The sequence below is a fragment of the Eptesicus fuscus genome, chromosome 22 (genome assembly GCF_027574615.1).
Source record: "Eptesicus fuscus isolate TK198812 chromosome 22, DD_ASM_mEF_20220401, whole genome shotgun sequence".
NCBI lineage: Eukaryota > Metazoa > Chordata > Mammalia > Chiroptera > Vespertilionidae > Eptesicus > Eptesicus fuscus.
The window spans coordinates 35,246,440-35,270,082 of NC_072494.1; the positions used below are offsets into that span (position 1 = coordinate 35,246,440).

General features: G+C 51.6%; 1 protein-coding gene across 1 annotated transcript; it reads left to right on the forward strand.

Annotated features, from left to right (window-relative positions):
• Positions 1-9,481: 9,481 nt before the first annotated feature.
• CTSE (cathepsin E) lies at positions 9,482-22,853 on the forward strand. The gene is made up of 9 exons (XM_008154188.3): positions 9,482-9,586; positions 10,208-10,364; positions 10,797-10,914; positions 11,972-12,090; positions 17,873-18,072; positions 19,186-19,308; positions 20,120-20,261; positions 20,356-20,454; positions 22,346-22,853. The coding sequence occupies exons 1-9, from the start codon at positions 9,519-9,521 to the stop codon at positions 22,508-22,510; spliced, it is 1,191 nt and encodes a 396-aa protein (XP_008152410.2). The 5' UTR covers positions 9,482-9,518; the 3' UTR covers positions 22,511-22,853.
• The last annotated feature ends 790 nt before the right edge of the window (positions 22,854-23,643 follow it).

The window sequence follows — 23,643 nt, forward strand, 5'->3', positions numbered from 1 at the left end:
CCCGGGCCTAGGTGCACGAGGCCTCACCCGGATCCAGGGACACATGGTCTCACCCGGACCCAGGGACGCTTGGCCTCTCCCAGACCCAGGGCCACTTGGGCTCACCCGGGCCTAGGTGCACGAGGCCTCACCCGGATCCAGGGACACATGGTCTCACCCGGACCCAGGGACGCTTGGCCTCTCCCAGACCCAGGGCCACTTGGGCTCACCCGGGCCTAGGTGCACGAAGCCTCACCCGGATCCAGGGACACATGGTCTCACCCGGACCCAGGGATGCTTGGCCTCTCCCAGACCCAGGGCCACTTGGGCTCACCCGGGCCTAGGTGCACGAGGCCTCACCCGGATCCTGGGACACATGGTCTCACCCGGACCCAGGGATGCTTGGCCTCTCCCAGACCCAGGGCCACTTGGGCTCACCCGGGCCTAGGTGCACGAGGCCTCACCCGGATCCAGGGACACATGGTCTCACCCGGACCCAGGGACGCTTGGCCTCTCCCCGACCCAGGGCCACTTGGGCTCACCCGGGCCTAGGTGCACGAGGCCTCACCCGGATCCAGGGACACATGGTCTCACCCGGACCCAGGGACGCTTGGCCTCTCCCCGACCCAGGGCCACTTGGGCTCACCCGGGCCTAGGTGCACGAGGCCTCACCTGGATCCAGGGACACATGGTCTCACCCGGACCCAGGGACGCTTGGCCTCTCCCCGACCCAGGGCCACTTGGGCTCACCCGGGCCTAGGTGCACGAGGCCTCACCCGGATCCAGGGACACATGGTCTCACCCGGACCCAGGGATGCTTGGTCTCTCCCAGACCCAGGGCCACTTGGGCTCACCCGGGCCTAGGTGCACGAGGCCTCATCCGGATCCAGGGACACATGGTCTCACCCGGACCCAGGGACGCTTGGCCTCTCCCAGACCCAGGGCCACTTGGGCTCACCCGGGCCTAGGTGCACGAGGCCTCACCCGGATCCTGGGACACATGGTCTCACCCGGACCCAGGGACGCTTGGCCTCTCCCAGACCCAGGGCCACTTGGGCTCACCCGGGCCTAGGTGCACGAGGCCTCACCCGGATCCAGGGACACATGGTCTCACCCGGACCCAGGGACGCTTGGCCTCTCCCAGACCCAGGGCCACTTGGGCTCACCCGGGCCTGGGTGCCCGAGGCCTCACCCGGATCCAGGGACACATGGTCTTACCCGGATCCAGGGACGCTTGGCCTCTCCCCGACCCAGGGCCACTTGGGCTCACCCGGGCCTAGGTGCACGAGGCCTCACCCGGATCCAGGGACACATGGTCTCACCCGGACCCAGGGACGCTTGGCCTCTCCCAGACCCAGGGCCACTTGGGCTCACCCGGGCCTAGGTGCACGAGGCCTCACCCGGATCCAGGGACACATGGTCTCACCCGGACCCAGGGACGCTTGGCCTCTCCCAGACCCAGGGCCACTTGGGCTCACCCGGGCCTGGGTGCACGAGGCCTCACCCGGATCCAGGGACACATGGTCTCACCCGGACCCAGGGACGCTTGGCCTCTCCCCGACCCAGGGCCACTTGGGCTCACCCGGGCCTAGGCGCACGAGGCCTCACCCGGATCCAGGGACACATGGTCTCACCCGGACCCAGGGACGCTTGGCCTCTCCCAGACCCAGGGCCACTTGGGCTCACCCGGGCCTAGGTGCACGAGGCCTCACCCGGATCCAGGGACACATGGTCTCACCCGGACCCAGGGACGCTTGGCCTCTCCCAGACCCAGGGCCACTTGGGCTCACCCGGGCCTAGGTGCACGAGGCCTCACCCGGATCCAGGGACACATGGTCTCACCCGGACCCAGGGACGCTTGGCCTCTCCCAGACCCAGGGCCACTTGGGCTCACCCGGGCCTAGGTGCACGAAGCCTCACCCGGATCCAGGGACACATGGTCTCACCCTGACCCAGGGATGCTTGGCCTCTCCCAGACCCAGGGCCACTTGGGCTCACCCGGGCCTAGGTGCACGAGGCCTCACCCGGATCCAGGGACACATGGTCTCACCCGGACCCAGGGACGCTTGGCCTCTCCCAGACCCAGGGCCACTTGGGCTCACCCGGGCCTAGGTGCACGAAGCCTCACCCGGATCCAGGGACACATGGTCTCACCCGGACCCAGGGATGCTTGGCCTCTCCCAGACCCAGGGCCACTTGGGCTCACCCGGGCCTAGGTGCACGAGGCCTCACCCGGATCCTGGGACACATGGTCTCACCCGGACCCAGGGATGCTTGGCCTCTCCCAGACCCAGGGCCACTTGGGCTCACCCGGGCCTAGGTGCACGAGGCCTCACCCGGATCCAGGGACACATGGTCTCACCCGGACCCAGGGACGCTTGGCCTCTCCCCGACCCAGGGCCACTTGGGCTCACCCGGGCTTAGGTGCACGAGGCCTCACCCGGATCCAGGGACACATGGTCTCACCCGGACCCAGGGACGCTTGGCCTCTCCCCGACCCAGGGCCACTTGGGCTCACCCGGGCCTAGGTGCACGAGGCCTCACCCGGATCCAGGGACACATGGTCTCACCCGGACCCAGGGACGCTTGGCCTCTCCCCAACCCAGGGCCACTTGGGCTCACCCGGGCCTAGGTGCACGAGGCCTCACCCGGATCCAGGGACACATGGTCTCACCCGGACCCAGGGATGCTTGGTCTCTCCCAGACCCAGGGCCACTTGGGCTCACCCGGGCCTAGGTGCACGAGGCCTCATCCGGATCCAGGGACACATGGTCTCACCCGGACCCAGGGACGCTTGGCCTCTCCCAGACCCAGGGCCACTTGGGCTCACCCGGGCCTAGGTGCACGAGGCCTCACCCGGATCCAGGGACACATGGTCTCACCCGGACCCAGGGACGCTTGGCCTCTCACAGACCCAGGGCCACTTGGGCTCACCCGGGCCTAGGTGCACGAGGCCTCACCCGGATCCAGGGACACATGGTCTCACCCTGACCCAGGGATGCTTGGCCTCTCCCAGACCCAGGGCCACTTGGGCTCACCCGGGCCTAGGTGCACGAGGCCTCACCCGGATCCTGGGACACATGGTCTCACCCGGACCCAGGGATGCTTGGCCTCTCCCAGACCCAGGGCCACTTGGGCTCACCCGGGCCTAGGTGCACGAGGCCTCACCCGGATCCTGGGACACATGGTCTCACCCGGACCCAGGGATGCTTGGCCTCTCCCAGACCCAGGGCCTCTTGGGCTCACCCGGGCCTAGGTGCACGAGGCCTCACCCGGATCCAGGGACACATGGTCTCACCCGGACCCAGGGACGCTTGGCCTCTCCCCAACCCAGGGCCACTTGGGCTCACCCGGGCCTCATAAGCTTTTCTTTAATCTTCCTAACAACCCCATTTGACGGAGAAGGAAACGAAGGGGCAGAGAGCATTTTCATTTTTAGCCTTTTAGGGGTTGAGTCCCTGATCACACAGTACGGCCTGAGGGCAGGTGGACGCCTTGATAGCTTTCCTGAACAATTAAAATGCGTATCGAGGTGGATGATCTCCACACTGTACTTCAGTCAGTTAATACATACACTAGCGTACATATAAGCTACGGATAGCAGCTTAACATTGTGCAAGATCAGACTCTAAAGAGAGACTTCCTGGGTTCAAGCCTGGTTTCATCATTACCAGTCGTGTGACCTTGGACAATGATTCTCTCTCATCATGGATGTTTCTATCTCTCTCTCCCTCTCTCTCTCTCCCTTCCTCTCTGAAATCAATAAAAAATATTTTTTTAAAAGGGGAAGGGCCATCACCTTTCAAATACAAATAAGACTTTCCTTTACCTCTCTGGGATCATTTACCTTAAGGGTTTTTGAGAGAATTACATGAGCGAAGACACTTAAAATACTTAGGGCAGTGTGTGGCATAAAGTGGACAGTGTGACATAAAGTGTACAGTGTGACATAAAGTGGACAGTGTGACATAAAGTGGACAGTGTGGCATAAAGTGGACAGTGTGACATAAAGTGTACAGTGTGACATAAAGTGGACAGTGTGTGGCATAAAGTGGGCACTCACTTAGTGGCAGTCTGCCTGCTGCCCAGGCTGTAACCAGGGTACCAGTATGGAGTGCTGACTTGGTGTCAAGTGCTGGGCTGGGGGACATAAAAAGCACTCCTCCTGAGGGTGGTCTCCTGGACTCTTCACACCATCCTGCAAGGAAATCGTTCTCTCCTTTGTCCAGTGCGGGACCGGAAGCTCCAAAACAACCCAGATGTCGCACATCCAGCTGTTAAGGGGCAGGATGAACATCCACGCCCTGCTTTGTCTGCTTCCAACACCTGGGCTCAGTACCAAGCACGGAAGCTGGTTGTTAGGGTGCGGTCTGCTCTCTGGCAAGCCCGAGGCATGGGCTGCTCTTCCTGCCCACAGGTACGCGAACACATACACAGCACACGCACACACACAGCACTCATACGCGAACACATACACAGCACACGCACACACATAGCACTCATACGCGAACACATACACAGCACATGCACATACACAACACACACACAGCACTCATACGCGAACACATACACAGCACACACACACACACACTCATACGCACACACACACACACACACACAGCACTCAGGTGAGAGACTTCCCCAATGCCTGTGCCCTCTGCTGACTGTGCTGCCACGATTTCTAGTCTGAAAGTCACTTTCCCTTAATACGGTTGACAGTAGGTTTAGGAAATGACTCAAAATAGATGAATTCTTGACATGGTGAGATGCTGGGGACATTGGATCCTTCTTATTTCCAGTTCAGGAAAACAAGAGGCTTTGCCCAACAAAAGCAGACCCAGCCCTGGGGGGAAAGTTTGCATTTGTGCCAGTAAGCTCTTGAGCAATAAACACATGGTTTGATCGCCTTAAACTTCTTCATAATTCAGGTCTGGGTGGGGATAACTAGCAGAGGGGTGCATGGGGGGATTTTTACATTGGTCAGCAATACAATAATGATTCTTGAAGGCAAAATAGAAAATATTTGCGAAAAATGAGCAATGATAGGATTTCTCATCACACAGCTCTGCACCACCCTTCACACACCCATCTCTCTTCTTACAATAAAAACACCTCAAATTTTCCATCAGGCAGAAAATTGATCTCGCTCTTCATTTCCCTCGCCTCCTCTCTCTCACTCTCTCTTTCTGTCTTCCTCTTCCAGGAAGAAATTCTTCAATGTCAGACACTAGAGATCATCCAATACAGGTCATCAATTTTAAAGCCAGGCAAATCTGGCTTTGAATCCTAGCTCTGGCACCTTTGGCAAGTTACTTAAACTCCCTATGTCTCAGCTATTTCACATGTAAAATGGGCTTTAAAGTAATACCTAGCCCTCACCAGTTTGGCTCAGTGGATAGAGCATCAGCCTGCAGACCCAAGGGTCCCGGGTTAGATTCCAGTCAAGGGCACATACCTTGGTTGCAGGGTCCTCTCGCGTCTGGACCCTGGTAGCGGCACATGCAGGAGGCAACCAATTGATGTGTTTCTCTCACATCGATATTTCTCTCTGTCTTTCCCTCTCTCTCCCACTCTCTCTAAAAATCAATGGGAAAATATCCTTAGGTGAGGATTAAAAAAATAAAAAGAAGAATTAACAGATTTTTAAATAATAATAATAATACCTAGCATTCATTGGTTTGAGGGTTGAATGAACTAATGTTCGTAAGGTCCTCAGCTCAGAGCCTGGCACAAAGCCCATGTTACTAGAATGTTCCTTGTTGTTAGCATCCAATCCAACACCTTCATTTCATAGACAAGGGAACTGTCATCAGAGAAAAGTGATCTCTCTACGGTCATATGGCCAGTTAGCGGCAGAGCCAAGATTAGATCCAGGCAGCCGATCCCAGTCCTCTTCCTACGGTACCGCACACAGCATCGTTCATTCATCAGCTTCAAGCAGAAGGACGCTGGGACATTTTCCGGTTGGTCACATTCGTGCCAAGCTGACGGTGGTGCCAGGGCCAGGGCCGAGGGCATCATGGATTGCTGGCTCCCGCGATCAGGGGCCAGCTGAGCAGGAAGTGGAAGCAGCTGCGTGTGCCACAGGGACACACTGTCTCTGGGGCGATCGGCCCTGATAAAGCTGGTTTCCACAGAGCGCTAAGCAACCGTCCTCTCGTTGCTAATTTATCTTTTGGAAGCTGAAGTTGCAGAAAAGAGAAGTTGATAGGATGGTGTCACCATCAAACATTTTCAAACACTCCGGAAGCAGACAAACCTTTGTGTCCAACCAGCCCCAATCCGCATCCCTGAGGGTCTCTCTCTGTCTCCAAAGCCCCCCTCCCAATGCTCAGAGCCTGTGTGATTGCCTATCCTGTGCCCCTGCTGGGCAAATTGGTTTCTGTACCGATGACATCTGAAGAAGCGAGTTGCTCCCAGTGATGGTCGGTTCTCTGATGTTGCTGGAGATGGTATATATCAAGCCCCCTTCCCCTTTTGGGTGGGGAGGTCCAACATCTTGCTGCTGCCCAAGACTGCTTCGGTCCGTAAGTTCCCTTAATAAACTCTTGGTTTAATTCTGGAGTTGTCAGCCTCTTTCTCTGGTCTCACAGGCCCATATTCCTTTGGAGTCGTTCCAGTACACCTCGGAAATTTTTCACAACAGCCCTGTTTTTGCCCACATGGTACAATTTTACCTCAAATGCTCCTCCCTTTCCCTTTTCTTAAAGGACACACACACACACACACACACACACACACACACACACTATCACACATGTGCCCGTGGGCTTTTGTTCCCTACGGAAAGTATTTAAATTGTCCACAGCAACATTCAATTCCAGTATAAGAGGATCCAGTAACCTACAGTCAGGGCAGTACAGTTCCTGGTGTTTCCAGAGAGAACAGAATCCACTAATTCTGACAAATGTCCCCACGCTCCTGCCTCTAACCTTCCCGAAATCCAACCAGACCCCAGGGCTCCTCGCAGACCATCCAGGCTGTCTCTGCTCCAGTCAGTGGCCAGGTGTTCCACAGCTGCCCAGACCAACCAGCTGCTTTTCAAGCCTGAGCCAGCCAAACCCTCTCCACTTAGTAAACAGAGGTGAGGGGGAAACAGCAAGGGGCCTGGAAGATGGGAGAGGGAAAGGCCATGGTTATGCTCATTTCAACCCTTCGGTAATAATGATGATAATTCTGCAGAAAGCTCACTGAACCGAAAGTTAGGTAGCCTGAGTCCTAATCCTGGCTCGATCACTAAATGAACCCCATGCACTTAGGCTGGTCACTTGCCTCTGCACCTCAGTGTTCTCTGCTTTGTGCCTGGGTTCGCCTGGAAGAGGCTTCTAGTGCCAGGTCTTTAGAGTGACGATCTTCAGTCCTGATGACACATTATAGCTTTTCAGGTACTTGCACATGCCGTATTTTGTGTATCTAATCCTCCTTAAAACACAATGTAGGTAGGGTATTTGACAAATGAAGAAATTAAGGTACCTATTGGTTGGGCAAACCATGGCAAAGCTTAGTGCTAAAATGAGTTAGTTCGACTTCCAGCCACCTGTGGCTCACACTGCCCTCTTGGGTGCAGACACTCTCCCCAACAAAAGGTGAAAGAGAAGGACTCCTTGTAAGTGGGCAAATGCCAAAGAGGCTTTGTTCCCTAGGGTCAGGGGTCAAGGATTTGGGCTATGCCCCAAGCTCTTTTGATGTCTTGTTAACATTTAGAGCCCAAGGCAGGATTCAACTTAGTTCCAAACCCTGTCTGTTTCTTGGGCTTCGGAGATGGAAAGCAGAGCTGATCTCAACCAGGTCCCGACCTTCCACCCAGAGCTCGAAAGTATTGTCACGTGTGACAGCAGTGATGGCCTCTGCAGCCCTCGCTCAGGCACGTCAGGGTTAGAGGAAGATGCCCTCTATCTCCACTCGGGGAAATAAAACCCGCCCTCTGTGTGGTAGGTGGGATGTCCACAGAGATAAGCACATGCTGAGGGGCCTCACATGCTGGGATAGCGAAATGCTGAGCCCTGCCTCCCCCGCCCCCTAAGTTCCACTGACAGGATGCTGCTGCTTCTGAACTGTGTCCCCCAAATTTCACCTATATAAGTCTAACCCCCAGTACTTCAGAATGTGACTGTGTTTGGAGATGGGACCTTTAAAGAGGTGATTAAGGTCAAACGAGGTCCTATGTGTGGATCCTAATCAATATAACTGGTGTCCTTATACGAAGAGGACATTTGGACACAGACACACCCAGAGGGAAGACCATGTGAGGACACAGGGAGGAGACGGTGGCCATCTACAAGCCAAGGAGAGAGGCCTCAAGAGAAACCATCCCTGCTAACACCTTGATCTTGGAGTTCTAGCTTCCAGAATCATGAGGAAATACATTTCTGTTGTTGAAGCCACCCGGTCTGTGATCCTTTGCATGGCAGTCTGAGTAAACTAATCCAGGCACCTGCTCCAGAACCCCTCACCCCCAGCACCTCTCTGGCCCTTGAGGACTGCCTCCGTTTTCTCCTCTGAACCTCCCCCTACCCTACAGTCCTGGATTCATCAAGTCCTTGGGATCAAAAAAACTGGCTCCACAATCCACTGCCAAATCTTCCCATTCCAGGGGCTTTGGGGGTGCTGATTTCTGTTTCAAAGTGGGCTGGGGGGAGTAAACTGCCATTGGGGCTCCTAAGGGGCTGAGGAGAGAACAGGAAATACAGACAAAACAAACTGATTAATGCTGAGTTAGAGCCCTGGCTGGTGCTGCCAAGTGGTTAGAGTGTTGTTGGCCGGCCCACCAAAGGGTTGTGGCTTCATTCCTGGTCAAAGGCACATACCTGGGTTGCAGGTTGCATCCCTGGCCCTGGTCGGGGTGTATGTCGGAGGCAACCAATAAATGTGTCTCTCTTACATCGATGTTTCTCTCTCTCTCTCTCTCTCTCTCTCTCTCTCTCTCTCTCTCTCTCTCTCTCTCTCTCTCTCTCTCTCTCTCTCTCTCTCTCTCCCTCTCCCTACCTGCCCCTGCCCTTCCACGCTCTCTAAAAATAAATCAATGAAAAAAAATATCCTCGGGTGAGGATTAAAAAAATATATGAGTTGGAGTCGTGCTCCCCATGTGACAACTGAGCTTCCACCCCTCGAGAGCCTTCAGACAGACTCATGGTAACTAACAGTAGGTGGTTCCCACGTGTCCGGGGGCAAGGTGCTCCCTCAATTAATTAATACAGGGCTTCCTGGGACAGGGAGGGTGCCAGATTCTAGGAGATGCTGAGCCGTGGACAATCCTCTTAGCCTTAGAATCTGGGTGCACAGATTCCCAAGTCCCACCCCAGATCCCCTCTCCACCCCCAGGAGTGAAAGGAGCCGAGGGGTGGAGGGGGAATGCCCGTGACACACGCTGTGTTTGCTCTGGGCCTGGCTATCGACTCCAGGGGCCTTATCATTGTGTCCTCAGGCTGGGCTGGGCGGGTCTGCATGAGGGAGGTTTGGTCCCACTGCCCTGTGGCACAGAAGAAAGGAGAAGTGGAGGGAAGGCCGAGCAGAGCGAGAAAGAAGCTGCTGGCTGTACCATGAAAACGCTTCTTCTTTTGCTGCTGGTGCTCCCGGACTTGGCGCAGGCCTTGGGCCCCCTGCACAGGTGAGGCCACACCCCAGCACTGTGTCCAGCGGGGGCAGTGCCCTGACTCAAGCTGAGGGCTCCCCGCGGAGAGGAAAGCTGATGGGGAAACAGGAAGGAGAAGAAACTGAGGGCTCAGGAAAGGTTTACCAAGCGGCCACCTAGTGTTAGCCAGTCTCCAGCCCAGCACAAGCCACTCCTGGGCCTCCACCTCTGACGGAGCTGCCTGCCTGAGCCCCAGGGACCTTCTCATGTTGGAAACAGCAGGACTGTGCAGCTCAGAGGACCTGAGCACTTCCCCAAGGGGCTGACCACTGCTCCCAGAGTTTTCCTGTCTCTTTGAGTCAGCCCCTCATGGTGTTCATGTAGACGTGCAGACATTCCCACAGCCCCATCGCCCCTGACCTCCAAGAGCCCGTCTCTGGGAGGGAGGGCCATCTCAAGTCTAAGGGTCTGAGGGTCTACAGGAGGCTGGGCAGGCTGGGGCAGAGGGGCCCTGATCCTGGCCAAATCCTGGCACACTCCCTAGCAGACCCCCTCCTGTGTAACTCCCCAATTAACCTCTGGGGAAATGGGGCGGGGGGAGGGGAGTCAGAGAGAGGCAGGAATGCATCTCTTCCTCATGCGGGGCTTTGTCCTCAGGGTGCCCCTTAGGAGGGGTCAGTCCCTCCGAAAGAAGCTGCGAGCACGGGGCCAGCTCTCCGAGTTCTGGAAATCCCAGAACCTGGACATGATCCAGTTCACCGAGTCCTGCACGATGGACCAGAGTGTCAACGAGCCCCTGGTCAACTACTTGGATGTGAGGCCTCCTGGGGCAAAGGCTGGGAGGGGGGAGGGGGGACTCCGCCTGGCATGGCGAGTGGGCAGCAGCATTGAGGCAGTGCGGATTTCTCCTCTGGGATGACCCATATGGACTGATGCCCGGGTCCCCGTGGACTTGGCTGAATAAGCCCCAGGGCACCTGAATGTGTGGACCTCTGTGGGAGGAAAGGGAGGAGCAGGGCAAGCCTCCCCTGCCTTGCTCCCAGTGATTGTCATCATAATGAGCATCAGGATAGTGGTTAGATTTCCTCCCTCTCCGCCCTTTCCTCGGCCATGTACCTCTGATGGCCACTTCCCAGGTCTCTGAGCCCCGGTCTGTGCTGGCCCAGGCCCTGCCCACAGAGCTCCCCCTGGGTCCCTCCCCCTCCCCAGCACCCACAGCCGGCTCCCTTCCCTCCCTGGCCTGCAGATGGAGTACTTTGGCACCATCTCCATTGGCTCCCCACCGCAGAACTTCACCGTCATCTTTGATACCGGCTCCTCCAACCTCTGGGTCCCCTCTGTGTACTGCACCAGCCCGGCCTGCAGTAAGTGGTCCAGGAGCCCCCACAGGGAATGGCTGAAGGCCAGGCCTGGGATCTGGAGCCTGGCACCCTGGGGGAAGGGGTTGGGTTCCCGTAACTGGCCATCCCTGCACACCAGCCTCCCCTCTCCTCCTCTGCCTCTGCCCTGGGACGGCCTTCAGCAGAAACAGGGCTGGGCCAGGAAGAAAGTTAAAATTGATTGCTATCCAAGCTACAACTTCCAAACTGACCAGAATCAGCAGGGGGAAACTCCACCACCAAAAAAAATTACAAATTTTTGAATACTCCCCTTGGAACACTTCAAGGAATGTGGGGGACGGTTCCATTGCAGTGGCTCTTTCTGGGCAGGTAGGTGGTCAGGTTCCAGTGTAGACTGTTCACCTGCATCCAGGAGACCTGGTGACCTTGCTCCCAGCATAACAGAGAGGGGCTGGTGGGACAATGGGGTGGTGGACCCATTTGGCCAGAGGTCACTCAGAGGTCTTTGTGAAAACTGGAAAAGGAAGAGCTAAGGAAAGGCGTCTCAGTCCATGTAGGACAACATTGAGAGATGATGCCTCAGGCAACACTCAAGGTGTCCACTGGTTGTGCAAGATGTTGGGAGCGACTTCCTGGAATGGCCAGTGTTTATCCTGAGTTTCTTTAGAAAGCCAGTCTCTGACCCCCAGTGGTTGGCAGAGGCTGATGGCTGGAATTTATTCTGTGTGCCTCAGGAGCTCACAGGCAATTATGTTTGCCCAGGGACAACTATTTGGCCTCCTGTTAGCCCACCACGTATGTCTAGAGGGGAATGTAGGGGTCACTAGGAAGGGCCATGGCCAACCTTTCCAGGTGAGCCTGCTCATCACTGCGTCCTCAGACTGGTCAGTGAGGGAGATGTGGTTCCCACTGCCCCATGGGACAGAAGAAAGGAGCGGTGGCAAGGAAGGCTGAGGCAGAGCGAGAAAGGAGCTGCTGGTTGGGTAGAAGTTAGGGAAGCAGCTCTGCACTCTGGGGTGGGGGGCAGGGATGAAGGCAGCGGGCTGATGGCCCAGGCAAGAGCGGCACCTTTGCTTTCCAGAGACACACCCCAGGTTCAGCCCTTCCCAGTCCAGCACATACAGTGCCCCAGGGAGCCACTTCTTCATTCAGTATGGGACGGGGAGCTTGTCCGGAGTCATCGGAGCCGACCAGGTCTCCGTGAGTATAATTCCTTCATGTTCCCTCTCTTGGTCAGGAACTTGGGAGACAGAACACCGTTTCGAGCTCTTAGGGGAGCAGTTTCAGATCTGCCTCAGGAAGAGGTGGAAGCAAGGAGCTGAAGCTGGTTTCCAGGGAAGGGGGAGGCCTGGCCAGGCCTGAGATGCGGCCGGCCGTGGGCCAGTCTGAGCAATGTGCTAGGTCCTAGAGAGGCAGCAGGGGAGTGGGGGGGGGGAGGGGGAGGTGGGCAGGGATTCCTGCAGGACTCAGGGCACAGGGCCGAGAGCAAGGTTCACAACTGGACCAATGGCCCCAGGGCACCAAGGAGACAAGACCAGGCCTCCATCTTGAAGGAAGAAGATGTCCAAGCCGGGGCAGACGGTGGGAACTCAGTTACTGAAATAAGGCAACAAGGTAGGGGCTGGGAGTCCAATCATAGAGACAAGGCAGAATCCAAGTCCAAGGTCAGCCCTGAATTCAATGCTGAGCTCGTGAGCTGCTCCTTAAACTCCCATTGACCAAAGGTCCTGTGGGTCCCAGAACTGTGGGAACCCGACCAAGGTGGGGACAGAGAGCCAGGGGAGCCCTGGTCCTGCCCTACCCAGGTTTATGGGCACAAGCACAGTAGCCCCCGCTTTTCCACGGTTTCGCTTTCTGTGGTTGTAGTTATCCTCAGCCAACCACAGCCTGAAAGTATTAAATAAAACATTCCAGAAATAAGCAATTCCTAAGTTTCAAATTGCCCGCTGATTTGAGGAACAGGATGAAGTCTTGCACCACTTCACTCTGTCCCACCCGGGATGTGGATTGTTCCTTTGCCCAGCGTATCCACACTGTATGCGCTCTCTGCTCATTAACCACTTAGTAGACAACTCAGTTATCAGACCAGTTATCAAAGAGAGAAAGAGAGATCACTTTAAGTACCTTTTATTAGTGTATTGTTTTGTTCTATTTTATTATTAGCTATTATTAATCTCTTACAGTGTCTAATTTAGAAATTAAACTTTATCATAGGTACATATAGGGAAAAAACAGCATATATAGGGTTCAGTATTATCCTTAGTTTCAGGCATCCCCTGGGTGTTTTGGAATGTTCACCCTGTGGAAAGGGGGGACTACTGTATACGCCCAGGCCTTTGGGGAAATAGAGGCTGACCCACTCCTGATGAGCACTGTTACAGTTCTGGGGGGTCCTGCCACAGGGCTCAGGCTCCATCAACATCCCTTTAAAGTGGGTGGGAATAGGACATATGGAGTGAAAAAAAATGCCAAGAGCAAGAAACACAGCGTCTAGGTAAAAAAATACCACATACAGATAAAATAACACACTGTATTTCCTATTAGAACATACATAAAAGTACAAATGACTGCTCAGAAGGCTACATCACATTCCTAACTGATCATCATAATTACCTCTGGGAGGCAGAAGAGGGCATGGGAAGGGAATTGTATCCTTTGGCTCGCTGCTTATCTGCTGGCCCGCTGGGTGGTGTGGGGCAACAGCCAAGCCCACAGCAACTCCAGCTTCCCTTGGTTCCTCCTTCAAGTCTCCTGGCTCCCAGCCCATCTGCACGTTTAACTCCGTAACAGACAGTGGCAGCTAGAGCTACAGGACACCCAGTCATTGAGGCTTAGAGGCAGTGAGAGAACAATGTGGGTTCTAGTCCACCCTCAACCTCGAAGTCCCAATTCACTCTTCTCCCACCTGACATCTGTCTTCCCTTACGGACTGCCAAACTGTAGACTTCAGTCTGCAACACCAGGACAGAGGGAATTCCTACTGTACACCATTTAACCAGCACCTGCAATGGCATACAGTCAACTGTCCAGAACACAATCCTTTGTGTATGTAGCATGCTGACCTTGGCCGGAATCTAACCCTAATGGCTCTGCTTCTCTGATACAGATAAGCAAGGATGTGCTAACAATCGTGGATGCAGCTAATGCAATCTTTATGAGACAATTATAGCCCAAAATGTATATATTAGAAAAGCTGAAAATCAACCATCTAAGCATCTACTTTAAGCAATAAAGAATAAGAAAACAAGCAAACCACAAACAACAACAAATCAAACCCAAAGAACGAAGGAAGGAAATAAATAGAAGAATGGGATGGATGTCAATCAAACAGAAAAGTCATACAATAGAGACAATCAACAAAGCCAAGAATTAACTCTTGGCAAAGATTAATAAAATTCGTAAACCTCTAGCAAAATTAATTAAAAAAAACTGAGAGAAAATACAACTTAATATTAGAAATGAAAAATAATCTTATATAATAATAGACAAATATGCAAATTGACCATACCTCCGACACACCCACAAGCCACGCCCACAAGCCACACCCACCATCCAATCAGAGCGAGTATGCAAATTAACCCAAACCAAGATGGCTACAGCCACAGAGAGCAAGGTTTCCTAGGTAACAGAGGAAGCCAAGCTTTCTGCCTGCCCTGGCCAGGCCTAAGCCTCCACTCAAGCTACAAAGTTTCAATTATAGAAGGTAAACAAATTCAAACAAATGGCAGCAGATTGGAGCTGGAGAGAGCAGGCCAGGGTTGCCGCCGTCAACAGGGGAAGCAAAGCTTTCCGCACACCCTGGCGGGGCTTACCCACTTAAGGCTACAAAGTTTCAATTGTAGAAGGTGAATTAACTGCCACAAAAATGGCTGCCGCCACAGAGGGAGCAGCAGGCTTGGCTCTGCTCCAGGCTACAAAGTTTCAATTGTAAAAGGAAAATAAATTCCAGATACCAGGGCCTCTGCTTGGGTTGCCAGGGGGCGTGGCCGGCCTGCAAACCACCACAGGCCCCTAGCTCAGGCCGCCCCACACCCCAAGGGAACCCCCACCTGATCCAGGAAGCCCTTCAGGGCAAACCAGCTGGCCCCCACCCCTGTACCAGGCCTCTATCCTATCTAATAAAACAGTAATATGCAGATTGATCATCACTGCAACACACAATATTGCTGCCCCCATGTGGTCAAAGATCCTGCCCCCATGTGGACACAAGATGGCCACCACAAGATGGCCAGCAGGAGAGAGCAGTTGGGAGGCACCCGGCCTGCAAAGGAGGGCAGTTGGGAGGCACCCGGCCTGCAAGGGAGGGCAGTTGAGAGGTGATCAACCCTGCAGGAGAGGGCAGTTAGGGGTGACCAGGCCGGCAGACGAGGGAAGTTGGGGGCAAACAGGCTGGCATCAGAGTGGTTAGGGGGTGATCAGGCTGGCAGGCAGAAGCGGTTAGGGGCAATCAGGAAGGCAGGCAGGCAAGCAGTTGGGAGCCAGGAGTCCTGGATTGTGAGAGTGATGTCCGACTGCCCGTTTAGGCCCAATCCCAATAGGATCGGGCCTAAACGGGCAGTCGGACATCCCTTGAGGGGTCCCATATTGGAGAGGGTACAGGCTGGGCTGAGGGACAACCCCCCTCCGTGCACGAATTTCGTGCACTGGGCCTCTAGTGTATTAATAAAGAGCCTGAAAACATTAAAATAATAACAGGATATCAAGAATAATTTTATATTGATAAACTTGACAATTTTCTTAAAAAATGGCAAATGCCTTGAGAAATATAGCATGATAAAACTGACACAAGAAAAACATAGAAAATGTGAATATGCCAAAATCTATTTAAATATTGACTGTTATTAAAAACCTCTCCACAAAGAAAACTTCAGGCCCAGGTAACCTCAGTGGTAAAATCTTCCAAACATTTAAGGAAGAAATAGCACCAACCTTACACAAATTCTCCCAGATAATTGATAAAGAAAGAAAACTTGTCCTAGTTGGTTTGACTCAGTGGATAGAGCATCGGCCTGCAGACTGAAGGGTTCTGGGTTAGATTCCGGCCAACGTCACATACCTGGGTTGTAGGCTCGATCCCCAGTGTGGGGTGTGCAGGAAGCAGCTGACCAATGATTCTCTCTCATCATTGATGTTTCTATCTCTCTCTCCTCTCCCTTCCTCTCTGAAATCAATAATACACACACACACACACACACACACACACACATACACACACACACACAGAAGGATCACTTCATAATATCATGATGTTTTACAATAACATCAAAAACACTGAATACCTACAAGTAAATTTAACAAAAACAATGTGCAAGGTCTCTACTCTAAGAACTGTAAAATATTACTGAGTGAAATTAAGAAAGATCTATATAAATTGAAGATAAACCATGCTTATGACTCAGTATTTTAAATAAGTCAATTTTTTGTCAATCAAAATAAGAGCAATTTTTATTAGAAATTGACAAGCTAATTCTAACATTTATATGAATATGTAATACAGTCTAGATGAAGAAAAATACTACCAAGTATAAGACATTATGAATATATAGTAATTTAGATATGTAATATTGACACAGGATAGGCAAATAGAAAAATAGAACAGAATAGAAAATTCAGAGACTACTCACACAGTGACCTGACCTACATTGAACATGATCCTGCAGTAGAGGAGATGATGGTGTAGTGATTAAATGGTACTAGGTCATCTGGATATTCATATAGTAAAAAAAAAAAAAATCTATAGTGACTCCTACCTCACACATCAAAGCGCTTCTCATAGACTATAGATATAAGTGGGAAAAGTAAAACAATAAAGCTTTTAGAAGAAAACATAGAAAAATATCTTTATGACATTAAGGTAGGCAAAACTTTCTGAAGTTACAAAACCCATTAATTAAAAAGAAAAAGATTGATAAATTTGACTATATTGAAATACATATCTTCTGTTCATCAAAAAACACCATTTGAGAGTAAAAACACCAGCCATAGTCCAGAGATGTTTCTAATATCTACATCCAACAAAGGACTTGATTCTAATCAATAAGAAAAATGCAGACAACCTACTTCACAAAAGGAGATATCCAATGTCATTAGTCGTCAGGAAATACAAATTAAAACCAAATGTACCCGCTGCACATTCACCAGAAGACTGAGAAGCAAAAGAAGGCAACATCTAGTGTTGGTGAAGATATGGAGCTACTGGCAACTGGAACTCTCAAAATATTGGTACTGAAAACATCAACTGGTACAAATCACTTTGGAAAATTCTGCCAATATTTATTCAATTCTGTCAGTATTTACGCATACTCTATGATCTAACAATTTTACTCCCAAACATATATCCAACAGAAATATGTACACATGCTCACCCAAAGACAAGTACAAGCTGCATTATTAGCAATAGTCAAGTACAGGAAACAACCCAAACATGCCTCATGGTAGAATGCATACATACTGATGGCATATTCATACTGTGTAATACAAAGGCAATGAACAAATTGAAACAGCATGCAACAAGCGTAATGCTGGGTGACAGAAGCCAGCCACCAAAGAATTCCTACTGCATGACTCCATTTATATAAAATTCAAAAATAAGCAACGCCAATACATGCTGTTAGAAACAAAGAGACTGGTCACTTGTGAGGAAAGGTGTAATAGTTGGCAGGGTGCATGGGGGGTGGGGGGTGGGGGAGGGCTCATGGGGATTGCAAAGTCCTGTTTCTCAGTTTGGGAGCTTGCTCACATGGGTGAGTACAGTTTGTGAACACTCACCGAACTGCACACTTCCGATTTCTGTATTATACTTCGACGAAAAGGGTTTACATTTAAACATTGAGTGGGACTATGGCAAAAATCGTTGTGCCCATTTAATCAAGAAGAGTTGAGTCGGAGAAGAATTAGCTTCAGGAGAGAGGAGAATCTGGGGACCGGAGGCCCTTTGCCAAAGATCTCCTGGGCAAATTTCCTCTGGGCTTTCTCCCGTCAGGTGGAAGGGCTGACTGTGGTCGGCCAGCAATTTGGAGAGAGTGTCACGGAGCCTGGCCAGACCTTTGTGAACGCAGAGTTTGACGGCATTCTGGGCCTGGGATACCCCTCCTTGGCTGTTGGAGGGGTGACTCCGGTGTTCGACAACATGATGGCCCAGAACCTGGTGGACGTACCCATGTTTTCTGTCTACATGAGTAGGTAAGGCCCATCACGCCTGCCAGGCTGAGGTCAGTGATAGCTCCAGGGAGACATCACGGTGCCGCGGAAAGAGCACAAGGCGTGGCAGTCACACACCGGGGCTGGGTCTCTTGTTAGTCCAGCTGTGTGATTTTGGGCAAAACCCTTAACCTCTCTGACGATTGAGAAAATGGGATTTGCCTCAGAAAGTCGTTGTGAAAAGCACTTTGTAAACTGCAGCACGCTGGACTAATTTAAGGAACACCTGGAGTTAGATATTCCTTTATGCAGTGAGTAAATACTTCCCAAGCCCCTCGTATGTGCTGAGCGCGATGCTAGGCACTGGGAATACAGTGAAGCTAGAAAGACAGTCCCTCTGTCCTCAAGAAGCTTAATCCTAGCAGGGGAGACAGGAAAAAATGTACAATAAGCTGATAATAAAATAATCACATGTTCATGGATGGATAAGCAAATGTGATATATACAGACAATAGAATACATTCGGCCTTAAAAAGGAAAGGCGGTCTAACACATGCCACCCCAGGGATATATCTTGAGGACCTTATGCTAAGTGAACTAAGCCTGTCACAAAAGGACCCCTTGTATGATTTCACTTATAGGAAGCACCTGGAGTGGTCAAATTTATAGAAATAGATAGTAGAATGGTGGCTGCCAGAGACTGAGGAAGGGGGAAGTGGGAAGTTATTGAATGGCTGTAAACTTTTGGGTTTATCGGATGAAAGGTTCTCTAGACTGCTTGCACAACGGTGTGGATATACTTAACACGACTAAGCTGTACACTTAAAATGATTAAGATGGGCCCAGGCTGGGGTGGCTCAGTTGTTTGGAGTGTTGTCCCAAGCACTGAAGGGTTATGGGTTTGATTCCTGGTCAGGGCGCCTAACCAGGGTTGTGGTTCATTCAAAAATCTTTGGGCAGAGCGGTTTCTCTTCTTTTGCCCAAAAAGTCCAGACTAACGGACTCACAGTCATTGGAAGCCCTGGTCTCAAAGCCCGAGCTTGCATTTCTGCCTGTCTAGGTACTTGGTGGGAGTGATCAGACCACGAGGCGGGAGCTCTTTCCCAGGGTTTCCCAGTGGCCCTTCCTTGGCAGCCTGCCTTTCTCTCCCTGTAGTGACCCAGAAGGTGGTGCAGGGAGCGAGCTGATTTTCGGAGGCTACGACCACTCCCATTTCTCTGGGAGTCTGAACTGGGTCCCGGTCACCAAGCAAGGCTACTGGCAGATAGCACTGGACTCGTGAGTATCCTCCACAGAGTATGGTGTTGAGGGAAGAACTCATAACTCATAGCAGGCACAACCCAAATTGACCTGAATGGAAGTGCTAGTCACTGGGAGAGGATGCCAGGAGCCTGCGTGAGGCTAGAGGCGTGGAGGTGCTGAGCAGAGGTGCAGGAAGGAGCATCAGTAACCAGGGTGACAGGCACGCGGGACCGACTACCAGCTTCCTTCCTTGTAGGAGTGGGGCACCTTCAACTCAACCCATGGTAAATACAAACACCCCACCAGCTGCTTCTTGTTCATGCAACATAAATTAACACACAGACAAGGGCTGATGGAAATGGGTGCAGAAGCGAATTGGATTCAGATTGTGCCTGCATAAAGGATGCAAAGAAGGTGAGACGCACATACAAGCAACTGCATGTAACGAGGATAGTGATCAGTGCTCCATGAGATGTGCCACCAAGGTGGCCCAGCAGACAGGGCAAGGCAGCTTCTATCTGAAGAAATCCTCAAGGGTTTCATGGAGGTGGCAGCATTGACTGAGCACCCCCCCCTCGCCCCCCACACACGCACCTGGGCATGGAGCAATTGGGGGCGTGGGACTGGATGTCTGACACCTTCCTGGCACTATATTAGACAATGCAAGAATTCAAAGAAACGTAATTCAAGTGTCAACTCAGCCAGGAATAAGTTCCTACAAGGTGCCGGCCATGTGCCAGGCACGTGCTTCAGGCATCAGAGAGCTCAGCAGGGAGTGAGAGCTGGAGGCTGGAGAGAGGGGACAAGAGGAGAAGAGGCGAGGGACTGATGCTTCCTTTGCCCCCAGAATCCAGGTCGGGGGTGCCGTGATGTTCTGCTCAGAAGGCTGCCAGGCCATTGTGGACACAGGGACCTCCCTCCTCACAGGCCCCTCAGATGAGATCAAGCAGCTGCAGAAGGCCATAGGGGCAGAGCCCGTGGATGGAGAAGTGAGTGCCTGTCTGGGTGGGAGCGGGGAGCAGGGGGGTGGGCCTCTCTTGGGAGATGGGAGATTCTAAACTGATCCTCTGTGGTGTGTTTTAGTATGCCGTGGAGTGTGACAATCTCAATGTCATGCCGGATGTCACCTTCACCATCAATGGAGTTCCCTACACTCTTCAACCAACTGCTTACACCCTGCTGGTAAGAACTGTTTCCTCACTTGGGGTGGTGAACACACAATACAGTGTACAAATGATGTGTTATAGAATTGTACACCTGAAACCTGTATCATTTTATTAACCAGTGTCACCCCAATAAATTCAATTTAAAAAACACACACACACGTACATACACACAAATATTCACAATATAGCAGAAAAGAATTAAAGGGCTGTTTCCTCATTCTGCAAGTCACAGGGCCTTCCCCAGATACCTGCCACTTCCCCTTTTCAAACAGTTGTCTGCACTCAGAGGCCACATCTATCCCAAGTCCCCTCCCATCTAACCCTGCACTGAAGTGACACTTCCTCGGGGAAGGACGCAGTTGCCTGTGTGCGGTGGAAAGACCACTGGGCTGGTTCTCTAACTCCCTGCTCGGCCACGAAGCAGCAGCAAACCTGAGCAGGCCATTCAATGCGGTTCTCTGACATTGTCACTAACCTCAACCACCAACTCAGACCGGGGATGCTATTATCCCATTTTATAGACCAGGACATTGAGACCCAGAGAGTTAGTGGTTCTAGATATGAGATGCTTGGGGTGGGGGGGTACAGAATAAGGTTATATCTCTTCTAATATATATGCAGATTAACATGCTCCTCAGACCAGAGAAGGCCTTGGTGCAGGAGATGTGTAAGTGTGAAGGGAGAGGTAGAAAAGGGAACCCCCAGGTGTTTGGGAAATCCATGGCTACCTCATACACAGTTGGCCCAGATTTTCAGTATCATAGTTCTTTGGTGACACACTTTAATGCACTGACCTTGCCTAAGAGTCACCCACAGCATCAACGTGACTGCACCAGAATCGAGAAACTAAGGGATAGACTGAGGGCTTTAGGGACTTACCTACCCCCACACCTTGATCTCCATTAACCCCTTCCCTAAGCCACTTTTACTTTTACAGTGAAAGTGAAAACAAATGTCTTATTTTAAAACACAGCTTCATGTCCAGTCCCCTAATCTCCTCCAACAAAGGAATTCTGCAGCTGCCACTGTGAACACCACACTGAGGACCAGCTAGACATTTCAACTGCCAAAGTCCTCAGTCTCCACACCCTTCACCACTCCAGCACCCCCCTCCCACCTTCACTCTATGTGAGCCCCTGCTCACCCCCACGCCCTTTTCTGTACCCAGTATGGTGCCATTGTCCTTTTCTGCCAGCAAATTTCCATCAGAGCCACCTCAACCCATCACGGATGCTGTAATACCTTTGCATTCTTATCCCCGTCCTCTCAAGAAGGCTCTCTAGCCCTCCACAAATCTTCCCACTCCCTCATCAGCAATCTCAAACTTCCAGTGGTTGTTGGAAAGACCACCCCTGTCTGTTAGATCCCAACTCTTTGCCAAACTGAAAAATAAGATTAGGGGAGATTACACTCTTCTCATGGAGTAAGGGATGCCCACTTGCCTTACATCTAGTAGGAGCCACTCAAGCGATTCTTTCCAGAACACAAAAATAGCAGTGGCTAGCCATTTATAAGCAGTTTCTCTCCCTTGAAAAATTTGACTTGAGCTCTACCAGAAAGAAACCAGAATTTAAGTCAAGGTCTTCTAATGCCAAACCTTTTGCTCTTCCAGCCGTGAATCAAGGTTTTGGTTTTCCCAATAGTGAAATGGTGTTGGGGGGTGGGAGTGTATAACAGATGAACAATTCTCAAAATTGTAGAACTTAGAAGCCCAGACCCACATCTATCAAACACTTTATCGAATACATAGGTAGAGGTGTAGGAAGCAGGAGGAAGAACCCACCAACCAAAACTGCGAGGCAGCTGTCTAAGGCCATCCGGTGTGGCCACCACCACCACACAGTGTAGCTGAAGGCAGTGCTCCTTCCTTCTTCCCCTGTCACTTACCTTCTTCTTCCCAACCCCAGGACTTCGTAGATGGAATGAAGTTCTGCTCCAGTGGCTTTCAAGGCCTTGACATCCAGCCTCCCGCCGGGCCCCTCTGGATCCTGGGCGACGTCTTCATTAGACAGTTTTACTCTGTCTTTGACCGAGGGGATAACCGTGTGGGGCTGGCCCCAGCCGTCCCGTAAAGAGGGGCCTTGTGTCCGTGCCTGCTGCCTAACGCCCCTGGGAAACCCAGCTGGGCCTGTCAGGTTGGGGCATTGTTCACATCTGTCAAAAAGTCGTTTCCAATAGATTGCACTTGTTCAGAGGGGCAACTTCAATTAGGAATAAACACAGCTGAGACCGAATGCGCGCGCGCACACACATTCACACATTTCCATATATCACCACCTCTACCACCATCATGATAGGATTGATTTGTATGCCCAAACTTTTTATTGCTTTTGGCTAACATTTTATTATGGAAGTCTCCAATTATGGACGTTATGTATAGAAGCAGAGATTATCCTATATAATAAAAACGTAGTATGCAAATTGTCCCCTCGACTGGGAGTTTGTCTGGGAGTTCAACCAGGGGGTGGGGCCGGCCGGGGGAAGGGAGGGAGTACCTGGCCGGCAGCCAGCAGCCACTAGGGACCCTGTGCACACTACACCTGCACATGCCAGGACTGTTTTATTTGCACCACCACCCACTCCTCTCTCCAGCCCCACAAATCTGGATTATTTTGAAACAAATTCTTAGCATCACATCATAAGTCACCACATCAAGGATTTACCCATAAATCCTTCTAACTTCCTAAATGTGCAGTCAGTGTTCAAGTGGTTCCTATTGTCTCATAGATGTTTGGTCATGTTTGCAGTTGACTTGTTTGTATCAGGATTCGAAAGTCCATAAATTGCACTATTTGAGATGGCTCTTATGTCTCTTTTCATCTGTAGAGTTTGCCACATTCTGAACTTTGCGGGTTGAGATACAGAGGTGCCATGTAACGTGGTTCTCTGGACTCATCTGTCCTATAAAATGGTAGTTGGATCTAGGGGCCTGATTTTGTGGCAAGAATACTTCATAGAAGGTTCTGGGCACATCCCACTATAACCCATCAGGAGACAGGTAATGCTTGGTATCTCTCTAGTCGGAGTGGTAGGGATGGTGAGTGGGTCCCAGAGTTCTCAGCCTCATCCATCCATTTATGACAAATTTCCCTTTGGTATTATTTGAAATTTTTTCCCTTTATTTTCTTTTATTTTGGGTATTTTACTTCAAGGTTTTTGCAGCCATTGATGATCAGTGTTTGGATCCACAGTGTCATTAGGGGGA

Coding starts and splice junctions, on each gene's coding strand:
- CTSE (XM_008154188.3), top strand. CDS start 9,519: ATGAAAACGCTTCTTCTTTTGCTGCTGGTGCTCCCGGACTTGGCGCAG. Junction 12,091..17,872: donor TCGGAGCCGACCAGGTCTCC/GTGAGTATAATT, acceptor TTCTCCCGTCAG/GTGGAAGGGCTGACTGTGGT. Junction 20,455..22,345: donor CAACTGCTTACACCCTGCTG/GTAAGAACTGTT, acceptor TCCCAACCCCAG/GACTTCGTAGATGGAATGAA.